General features: G+C 42.1%; 1 protein-coding gene across 1 annotated transcript in view; it reads right to left on the reverse strand.

Moving 5' to 3' along the window:
• Positions 1 to 213: 213 nt before the first annotated feature.
• Positions 214 to 11,813, reverse strand: part of HGF (hepatocyte growth factor) — a gene marked incomplete at its 5' end in the record, with an annotated part of 73,459 nt that continues 61,859 nt past the window's right edge. Inside the window, 7 exons of the mRNA XM_083366622.1 lie at positions 214 to 1,419; positions 2,370 to 2,515; positions 3,058 to 3,164; positions 4,096 to 4,239; positions 6,931 to 7,008; positions 8,155 to 8,251; positions 9,521 to 9,559. Coding sequence (XP_083222748.1) covers positions 1,252 to 1,419; positions 2,370 to 2,515; positions 3,058 to 3,164; positions 4,096 to 4,239; positions 6,931 to 7,008; positions 8,155 to 8,251; positions 9,521 to 9,559 — 779 coding nt within the window. The 3' untranslated portion in view covers positions 214 to 1,251. The remainder of the gene's footprint in view (positions 1,420 to 2,369; positions 2,516 to 3,057; positions 3,165 to 4,095; positions 4,240 to 6,930; positions 7,009 to 8,154; positions 8,252 to 9,520; positions 9,560 to 11,813) is intronic.

Here is an 11,813-nt window from a genome sequence, read left to right on the forward strand (position 1 = left end):
GATAATAGCATTTAGAAGGAAAAGTTGTTTAGAAACTTTATTTTTCTAGAGGAGAAGCAATAGCCAAACTTAAAGAGAAATGGGATGGGGTGAAATTTGTAGGTCCAAAACAGGGGTCTTCAAACGTGGCCCTTTGATGACTTGTGGACTTCAACTCCCAGAATTCCTCAGCCAGGCATGCCTGGCTGAGGAATTCTGGGAGTTGAAGTCCACAAGTCATCAATGGGCCACGTTTGAAGACCTCTGGTCCAAAACAAAAAGAGGCAGATTTTGCTTAAAGGAAACAATATGCTTAGTCTCCAAAGAAGTCCTTTAGATAAGCCTAACTAGATGTTTGCTCTTTTCCACCCCACTTCCTAATGGTGGTTCTTCATCTCTTTATGTCATTGCATTAATGAAGAAGGAGATGGCTGTCAGAGTAAAAATGACCTTGGACATAGAAAGCTAGTAGAAGTTATACTAGGGGTAGGCAACCTTGGCTCTTTTATGACTCGTGGACTTCAACTCCCAGAATTCCTGAGCCAGGCTGGCTCAGCTTGGAAACCTCTCCCTTTTCCCTCAGGGTGGCTGGCTCAGGAATTCTGGGAGTTGAAGTCCACAAGTCATAAAAGAGCCAAGGTTGGCTACCCCTGAGTTATACCCATGTTGGTATCCATTTATGGACACTTCTGGAAAAATTACATTCTCTTTGTAGGGATAACTTTCACTATCATGATGGAGTAGACTTTGTGAATTAATTGCTCTACTGGGTTGCACCTCCAGAAAGCCATTGATAAAGAAATCAAAACATATTTAAACAATAAAGAGATGACACTGTCCCTGACTTGTACATATATTTTATGGTGTCTTAAAGATAAATTCAGAGTGGGTTGTAGGTAACGAACAATACTGAAAATTTAAATGAGTGTTTATGTCTCATTAACAAGCAGCCGAGGGGACGGGGGGGGGACATGGGCTACGTGTAGAGAATGTGCATTTATCCAACCACCATATTAGCAGATTTGCTTTCCTATTCAAGTATATTCAGGAAATAAGTCACCACATTTTGCTTAACCCACACAATGTAGCCAGCGGCAGAATGGGACAGGAAGAGCCACAAATACCTGTTAAACTTGACTATTATCAAGTAAATATTTGATGGATGACATTTTTTTTAAAGAAAAGTCCAGGTTTTCTCTATTACAATGCAACTTCCCATCTTCCTCCGGTGTCCCTAAAATTGGCATTTTCTTCCTTGGCAGGGATCTTCGGCTATGACCTGTATGTCATTAAGATCTTGTGTATCCATTTGGAGTAATAGGCCACCTTGACGAAAATCCCAGGCCGTTTGGGAACCGCACATCCTCGTCCAGGGATGATCACTCCCACCACGATCTTAATTCTATTCTGCTCGCAGACCAGTGGACCACCGTAATCCCGCTGGAAAGAGAAAAACAGGGGGGAAAAATCACATAGATGCGTTTATGGAAGAGAGATTAAGACAAGAAAAGTCCCTTGTTAAAACAAGGAAGGATTTGCCAATTGTATGTGTAACATTAGCCTAAGAACCCTTGATGGGAAATTAACCTTGGTAGACCTCTCATAGATTCTAAGACTATTCTATTATCATAGACTCATAGGACTAGGGGTGATATGATAGCAGTCTTCCAATATCTCAGGGGCTGCCCCAAAGAAGAGGCAGTCAAGCTATTCTCCAAAGCACCAGAAGGCAGGACAAGAAGCAACGGATGGAAACTAGTCAAGGAGAGAAGCAACCTAGAACTAAGGAGAAACTTCCTGGCGGTTAGAACAATTAACCAGTGGGACCACCTGCCTTCAGAAGCGGTGAATGCTCCAACACTGGAAGTTTTTAAGAAGAGACTGGATAGCCATTTGTCTGAAATGGTGTAGGGTTTCCTGTCTGAGCAGGGAGTTGGACTAGATGATCTCCAAGGTCCCTTCCAACTCCGTTCTGTTCAGTCAACCAACAAGATCACTTTGAATCTGATCTAGGCTGGGGGAAGTGATGGCTAAATAAACCACATCCAAATTTATCTTATACAAATGTTGTGTCCTTCCACCTCCTGACGGGTGTCAGAAGATGCACAGTTTTCTGCATTCGTGCCCTCCATTGGTGACTTGATATGAGAAATAAATTCTACTTCTTTAAACATGAAAGAGGTTATCTTAGAAATTTTTGAACCCAGTTGTATTGACAGAAAATTCCATATGAATGATTGGGAGGAAATGGATTAGAAGCACACTAGAGAAGTCTCACCTGGAATACCGTGTACAGTTCTGTGTACGATACAAACAAGTTTGGTGAGACCCTAGCAAATGTGCAAAAAAAGAGCAACAAAGATGATAAACATCTGGAGGATAAATTGTACCTCACAAGTTCCGCTGCCGATGCTCTCAGCTCGAGCACACATTTCTGATTTCTTCGGGACAACGTTTCCTCCGAAATCTTGACTGCATCGTTCATTCCCCATAATGATCATATTTGCTTCCTGAAGTTGCCCGTCAAAATTTCTTGCTGAAATTTTGAAGAGAAATAACTGCTCTTTACTCCATCTCATTGGTTGATTGATTAGGGATTATCAGGTCATGATCAACTTTTAAAGACCACATAGAAGGAAATTAGCCATGGCAATCTATCAATGTCGTCAAAAGATATACTTTCCCTTAAGCACACCCTACTCCAATAGAGGATGGGATGGGATGGGATGGGATGGGGTGGGGTGGGGTGGGGTGCGGTGGGGTGGGGTGCGGTGGGGTGGGGTGAGGTGAGGTGAGATGAGAAGAGAAGAGCTCTATTGTCATTTTTTAATTGTGAACACACTGGCCCACATTAAAAATGAAATTCTGTTGCCTGCTCTCAAAAGAAAATATATATCTACCCATACACATACATAACACACATATACACATGCTATACACACACACAAACACAACACACACACACACACACACACACATTAATCAATTGAAGTGATGCTATGAAAGTCTACGCCTAGGAATTTAAATGAACAAGCTGCTCAATAGGATGATTATTTGAAGTCATTTAGAGTTACTTACTTCCTGTGTGCCCCCATCCATAAACACTGCAAGTGGTCCCATCTGGAATGGTGCAATCAGAAATGGGCAGGCGGATTATAGCTACAGCATTGTTGCTTACTGCGGGTCTAAAAAAGAAGGGCGGGGGAATGTCTATTTTAGACATGGGCATTTATAGGAATAAGTAGGCAAATGTAAGATAGCTTTTCAGATCAGATGAAGGTTAGATTCTCACGCCAGCCAGATGTTTAGAATGGATTTGCCTTTTTTTAATATATACTGCTCAAAAAAATAAAGGGAACACTTAAACAACACAACGTACTGTATTTAATAGTAGGATGTCTTATCTTGTGTTCCCTTTATTTTTTTGAGCAGTATACATTTATTATATCACCCCTAGTCCTTCTTAAAGGGACGCGGTGGCTCAGTGGGTTAGGACACTGAGCTTGTCGATCAGAAGGTCAGCAGTTTGGCGGGTCGAATCCCGACTGCCATGTAGCAGAGTGAGCGCCTGTTACTCGTCCCAGCTTCTGCCCACCTAGCAGTTCGAAAGCACGTAAAAATGCAAGTAGAAAAATAGGGACCACTACGGTGGGAAGGTAACAGTGTTCCGTGCGCCTTTGGCGTCTAGTCATGCCGGCCACATGACCACGGAGACGTCCTCGGACAAGCGCTGGCTCTTCGGCTTTGAAACGGAGATGAGCACCGGCCCCTAGAGTTGGAAACGACTAGCACGCATGTGTGGGGGAATCTTTACTTTTACCTTTACCTTTAGTCCTTCTTTCCATCAAACTAGACATATCCATTTCCTGCAACTGTTCTTCATATGCTTTAGCCTCTAGTTCCCTAACCATCTTGGTTGCTCTTCCCTGCACTCTTTGTGAGATTGTGAATGACAATTTGACTTTTCTTGGAGACACCTGGTAAACACTCCTCATGATTGAAGGTGACTTAAAGGCTTCATCTCCCTTCAGTAGCATGGTTTCACCCTAACATTAACTCCAGCAAACAGATAATTAATTGCCTATGTCTTGAAATATTGTCATAACTGCAACCCACCTGGAAAGTTTCAGTAATACTATGTCAGATCCTTCAGGCCCATAGACCAACTGGGAAATATTCAGAACTTGCTTATGTTTTTCTTCGTGAGCTCTTTCCACATTATGGATTCCAAGCCAAGCCTGATAGTCTTTGAGATTATGCCTAAAGAAAGCAAATGTAATCAGCAATTGGATTATGGGTCAATAAAATAATAAACCAGGATGGAAGATAGATTAGATAGACTGGTCTCCACAGGCTGCTTACTCTGCTTATTTGCTTTGTCATGATCTATTTAGATAACCGTTGCTCAATTTAAACAAAGGTAGCTAAAGCAGGGGTCAGTTCGTCCCCCAGACAAAATAAATCACTGAACTCATGAGATCCTTACCCTGTATTTTAGTCTCCCAAAGTGGAGGCTGGAACTGTTCCAAGGGTTCACACTGTAAAATCTGTGCCATCTGTACAAACCTCTTGGGTTTTTACTCTGAACAGAGATTGAAATAACAACACTAGTGCAAATAGTTTAAACCCTACCATTATGGAATAAAAAAACATGTTCAATTCCTAAGTCGTACCTCACTAAGGAAAATGAGACTTCTCTAGATATGGATTCATCTAGAAAAGCAGAACATTCCCATCACAAAGACCCTCAATTGACACAACCCACACCTGACTCATTATTACAAGACCCATCAGAAGACTCTCACTTGACACACCACACCTGACCCATCACAAGACCCTCATTTGACCACCACACCTGACATCATCACAAGACCCTCAATTGACACAACCCACACCTGACCCATCATCACAAGGCCCATCACAAGACCCTCACTTGACACACCACACCTGACCCATCACAAGACCCTCATTTGACCACCACACCTGACCCATCACAAGGCCCTCACTTGACACACCCACACCTGACCCATCACATGACCCTCACTTGACACACCACACCTGACCCATCACAAGATCCTCATTTGACCACACCTGACCCATCACAAGACCCATCATAAGACCCTCACTTGACACACCCACAGCTCACTCATCACAAGGCCCATCACAAGACCCTCACTTGACACACCACACCTGACCCATCACAAGACCCATTACAAGACCTCACTTGACACATCCACATCTGACTCATCACAAGACCCATCACAAAACCCTCACTTAACACACCCACATCTGACCCATCACAAGACCTACTGACCACACAAAGCCCTTATAAACAGAAGAACACCAATGCTGACATCCCCTAAACCCTGAAGATGTTATGTAGCCTGGTAATAAAATGTTCAGAAACCAACCCATAATCTCGGTGTCAACCTACAAACGAATTTGGCTGCAGCCATCTTCACTTCATTTTTGGTTGCCACAGTAATGGGAGGTGGGAGATGTATTCTCTTAGTTTAGACATAACAATAAATTGTTCTGTGGGAACCAAGGTCCAGTTACCTAAGTTTTGGCGGGCTAAAGCTACTGTTAGAAATTAGTTGATATACGACGGTAGACGTGTATCCTGAACATCAGATCTTGTGATGAATTGTGATAAAGGAAATTGGGGTTATTTAAAACTTGGAAATTATAAATATTAAACATTAAATTTAAATATCAATGGGAAACTAAAAATTGGGAAAAACTAACCAAGACATTGATTGTCTAAAGATTGAATGTTAAAACAACTAGGATATGTAAAAACTGAAAACTATTGATAAATGTAAGAAAGTTATTTTATTATTTAATCGATATAATAAGAATTGTACTGATTTAAATATGAGACAATAAATACCAAGGGGAAAAGAGAGGAAACATCGAATGTAATAGTTTGAGATCTGTACTAAAGATATTTGTATGTTATTGAATTATTGACCAACTCAGCTGACATGTTGCTTTTCAAATATTTAAAAGTAAAACTAGAAAATCAATAAAATTTTCTTTAAAAAAAGAAATAAATAAAGCCTGCCAAAGTAGTTAATTGGGGATTGTGATTTATGACAAACTGCAGGGGTGGCAAGTTTAACTTCTTATTTTGTAACCTTGGGGGGGGGGGAATTTCAGTCTTGGTTTCACCTTTGTTTGTGCCGATACTGTGTAGCCATTAAATGTGTTCTTTGGGGAAAGCAAATGCCTCGGAGTTCTTATTTCTACTGGTCTCATCTGTCGGAACCACAACACTCGAAAAATTAACATCCACCCTCCTCCTCCATCTGAGCTGCAGATATTTGCCACCATCACAAACTAAAATAATGGCTCTTTGTTCAAATGTCTCTGAATTTTCCAGGGTTGCATTGCGTAAAAGTTGGGAATAGTTTAGCATTTCTCCCTCCTTTCCCTTTTTGTGATGTCAGAAATTATGGCTGTGAAAGTTGGACCATAAGAAAGGCTGAGCACCAGAGAATTGAGGGCTTTGAACTCTGGGGCTGGAGAAGACTCCTGCGAGTCCCTTGGACTGCAAGGTGATCAAACCGGTCAGTCCTAGAGGAGATCAACCCTGACTGTTCTTTAGAAGGCCAGATCCTGAAGCTAAAACTCAAATCCTTTGGCCACCTAATGAGAAGGAAGGACTAACTGGAGAAGAGCCTCATGCTGGGAAAGGTTGAGGGCAAGAGAAGAAGGGGACGACCGAGAATGAGGTGGCTGGATGGAGTCACTGAAGCAGGAGGCGTGAGCTTAAATGGACTCCAGAAGATGGTAGAGGACAGGAAGGCCTGGAGGAACATTGTCCATGGGGTCGCGATGGGTCGGACACGACTTCGCAACTAACAACAACAACAACCCAAGGGCAAAACTGTAAAAGGTTGGATCCTATTTCTATTGCAAAGCTCTTGTAAAAATTGAAATAGTTACCGAGATAGAAAACATTGCTTGGCTGTCAGGACCCAATCTTCTTTCACCAGTGAACCTCCACAAAAATGTCTGCCTCTGCTGGAAAAAAAAATCAATGAACGAACAGTTAGTTGGGAGGTACAATCTGCTAATATAAAATTCACATTTACATCATACCGTTTGTACTGAATCTACAGAAAGTCCTCGACTTAGGACCACAACTGAGCCCAAAATTTCTGTTGCTAAACGAGACAGTTGTTAATTTTGAATTTTGCCCTATTTTACGACCTTTCTTGTCACAGTTGTTAAGTGAATCACTGCAGTTGCTAAATTAGTAACACGGACATTAAGTAAATCTGGTTTCCCCCACTGACTTTGCGTGTCGGAAAGTCGCAAAAGGGGATGACCTGACCCCAGGGACGTGGCGACCGTCATAAATACGAACCAGTTGCCAAGCATCTGAATTTTTGATCATGTGACCATGGGGATGCTGCAACAGTGTGAAAAACAGTCATACGTCACTTTTTTTAGTGCCGTTGTAACTTCAAACAGTCACTAAATGAGCTGTTGTAAGTCAAGGACTACCTGTGTTACATTTTACTTTAGCCCTTGATGGAACCAGGTTTTGCTTGGAGAGGTCTAGAAGAGTGTAAATGAAGCATTGCTTATTTGACATTAACCAAGAGGACAATTTTAGTGTCCAAAATTTAAGATGGGGTTGCTAATTTGGATGCATGGACAGAACTAGACAATACCTAAGGCATTAGTTGAGAAAGGATTGGAATGGTCATCCCAAAGGTGCTTTTTCAAGAGGCGAGTGGACTTCCTTGTTTTTCCTTGAAGACTTTTCGCTTCTCATCCAAGAAGCTTCTTCAGCTCTGACTAAAGGGGTCCATTCCCCACCATCCAGTCAGAGCTGAAGAAGCTTCTTGGATGAGAAGCAAAAGGTCTTCAAAGAAAAACAAAGGAAGTCCCCACTTGCGTCTTGAAAAAACACCTTTAGGACAACCGTGACCTGGATGACTGACGATCTCCACAGATGATTGGAATGGTCCACCTGAGAAACCGTCCTTGAATACTTTCTCCTCAAGAGTGAACAATTGGCTTCTTGAAGGAGGAATGTGAAGAACTTTAGCTGCGCCACAGTGAGTAGCTGGCCTTTCTAGACCTCAAAAATCATCTGATGCACAATTTGCACTTCAGTGGGAATCAACCTAGGGAAGAGAGCGATGCCTCGGTTCTCACCTGTCTTTCAAGCTGACCATCCATCCCTTATCAGGTTGCGTAGGGATTCCATTCACAACTCTTAGATGCTTAGTTGAAGCACACGGAATGACGGCAACTGAAATATTGACCATTGGTTGAGTTACATACCGTAGAATCCCCAAATGAAAATTCACCACACTGAGCGCTTTATAGAACTATGTTCAAAAACTCCTAAAAATAATAATAAATAAATAATTTCCCTCATATATTCTAATGACTCCTGTAGCAAGTTGTCTAAAATCAACAGTGACCAGCACTGTGTAGTTCTAATTGGGATAAGAAAAAAGATAACCAACCATAACATAACAGCTTAGGCTTAAAATATTTTTCAGAAAGTTATAAGTGCATCATAAGGAAAATAATGAGATAATCTTGTCTAGAGCCTTCTCAGTTACACCGGGTTTCATAATTCTAGTTTATTGGACTAACATAAAGGCCACTTAGGGTTAGATCCATAACCAAGCCCAGTCATAAAAACAATATCATCATCATCACCATCACCATCATGGAATTGTTTGAGTCATTATGTGAGGCACAAGTAAATAAGTTGTCATCTATAAGCTATCCCAAAGGTGCTTTTTCAAAAGGAAACTGGACTTTGGGTTTTTTTCTTTGAAGACTTTTGCTTCTCATCCAAGAAGCTTCTTCAGTTATGACTGAATGGTGGAGGATGGAAGGATTTACATGACAAGAGTCATCTGGTCATTAGTACTCTTTCTGAGAACTCTTGAGGCCACGTGGAGGCTTATCTGTGCCCAGCGGGTCACCCGAATAGGGCAAATGGATGTGGGACCTTCTTGTGTTGTAATTAATCTGAGGACACAGGTAAACTTCCAAATGGCCTCAACAACTCTCAGAAAGAGTGCTAATAACCAGATGACTGCAAGGAATATAAATCCTTCCATCCTCCACCATTCATCTGGAACTGAAGAAGCTTCTTGGATGAGAAACGAAACGTCTTCAAGGAAATTGTCTATGGAGATTCTCAGTCATGCAGGTCGTGGTTGTCCCAAAGACGCTTTTTCAAAAGGCAACTAGATTTTCTTGGTTTTCATTGAAGAGGTTTTACTTTTCATCCAAGAACAACCCAATGACTGCAAGGAATATAAATCCTTCCATCCTCCACCATTCAGTTGGAACTGAAGAAGCTTCTTGGATGAGAAGCAAATGTTCTTCAAGGAAAAACAAAGTCCACTTGCCTTTTGAAAAAGCACCTTTGGGGCCACCATGACCTGGATGACTGAGAACTTCCATAGACATCCATCTATGAGATAATGTCATTATTTAAATCATTATTCACCACCACTCCCGGAGAACCCCATCACGGAAGCTTTTGATTACTTACTGTCTAAACTGCTCATCATAGAAACTGGATCATTTTCACCTAAACAGACAACACAATGCAAATCAAGTTGGGATAACTTTTACTAAAGATATTTCATTTAACAGCCAGAAACCGTTCATGTCATGCAAATGACAGCTCTTGTCTGTGACACACATTCAAGAATCCCTTCTTTCATCAATATTTGGACACATGTTTACTGAGAATAATGATCTGATTTGTGCTGCTATTTCCTTGAGGAGTGAAATTGACAAGAGCTTAAATGGTTAGAACTAGTGCTGTGGGAGTACTATTGAAGAACTAAGCCACACCTTAACAAATCTGTATTACAGATTGATAAATATTCAAGAGTCGGTTGAGTATCTAGTTCAGGGGTAGGCAACCTTGGCTCTTTTATGACTCGTGGACTTCAACTCCCAGAATTCCTGAGCCAGCATGGAAACTCAGCTTGGAAACCTCTCCCTTTTCCCTCAGCATGGCTGGCTCAGGAATTCTGGGAATTGAAGTCCACGAGTCATAAAAGAGCCAAGGTTGCCTACCCCTGAGGTCCACTCCCTCACCCATCCACAGAAGACTATTAAGAAGAAGCACTCTCTGTCCTAAGATATTTCAGGGGATAAATTAATTCTATATGAGTAATAATTCAGTTGCTGCAATTCCCGGACTTCTATCCTTCTCAGATTCATAAATCTTGTTAATGAAAGCTCTGTGAGGGTTGTTGTTGCTTTTTTTTAACTTTGGAAGAGTTACTTTCAGCTTGAGGTAGCTGCCAATGGTAACAGCAACAGAATTATTATTCATATTGAATTAATTGATACTCTGAAGTATTACTCATATGGAATTAATCGACTCCCTGAAATATTCTAGCACAAATTTCTTATGAAATGGCCAGGAGCTGGATGCCTTAGCAGACATTGGAGAATTTTGCACTGTCTACTTGACATGCTTTCTGAATATTGGCCTATGAACTAACCATGATATCATAGCTCCCTTCAAGTCTTTTCCTCTCCCTTCATCCCTCTCCAGGGTGAAGTCACCCTTTCCCCCCTCTTTATTTCTGGGAAATCCTGTCACTGAAACACCACAGAAGTCTTTAAGAGTGCGATGGTGACAAATGTCTGTATCTTGGGTGCAGGATGAGGGTGAAGGTTTGTTCTCCAAGCTTGTGGGTTGGTTTCCAAACATTTGGTTACCAGTCTAGGTAACATCTTCAGTGGAATTTAGGGAATGTCAGTGTTGGTTTTCTTCTGCTTATAAAGCCTTCAGGTTGTCAGTAGGACTTGTGATGGGAGGGTCAAATCAGGTGAGAGTCTAGTGATGGGTCTTATGAGGTTCACGTGTGGGTCATGTCAATTGAGGGTCTTGTGATGGCTCAGTTATGGGTCATGTTTTAGTTTGCGAATTTTCTTGGAAATGTTCTGCTTTTCTAGACGAATCCATATGAATGTCAGTGTTGGTGTTCTTCTGCTTATAAGGGCTTCATGAGCTCAGTAGATTTTGTGATGGGGAGGTCATGTCAGTTGACGGTCCCATCAGGTGAGGGTCTTGTGATGGGTCAGGTGTGGGTGTGTCAAGTAGGGGTCTTATGAGGGGTCTTGTGATGGTTGCACCGACTCTCAACCAACTCATGCAAACCCCTTCCACAACCAGGACTTCACCTCCTGGTGACCCTCACCTGACATGACAACTCCATCACAAGATCCATCACAAGACCCTCACCTGATGTGTCCCTCACCTGACATGATCTTCACCTGACATGACCTAAGATCCATCACAAGACCCTCACCTGATTTGTCCCTCACCTGACATGATCTTCACCTGACATGACCTAAGATCCATCACAAGACCCTCACCTGATGTGTCCCTCACCTGACATGATCTTCACCTGACATGACCTAAGATCCATCACAAGACCCTCACCTGATGTGTCCCTCACCTGACATGATCTTCACCTGACATGACCTAAGATCCATCACAAGACCCTCACCTGATGTGTCCCTCACCTGACGTGATCTTCACCTGACATGACCTCCCCATCACAAGATCCATCACAAGACACTCACCTGATGTGTCCCTCACCTGACATGATCCTCACCTGACATGACCTCCATATCACAAGTCCTACTGATCACACAGAGCTCTTATGAGCAGAAGAACACCGACATTGACTTCCCTTAAACTCCGCTGAAGATGCTACTTAGGCTAGTAACAAAACATTCAGAAACCAACCCAGAAGCTCAGACAATGAACCTCCACTCTCGACTTGAACAGTGACCAAGCATGTGCATGGACCCAG

This window comes from Vipera ursinii, assembly GCF_947247035.1.
Source record: "Vipera ursinii genome assembly, chromosome: 6".
NCBI classification, from domain to species: domain Eukaryota; kingdom Metazoa; phylum Chordata; class Lepidosauria; order Squamata; family Viperidae; genus Vipera; species Vipera ursinii.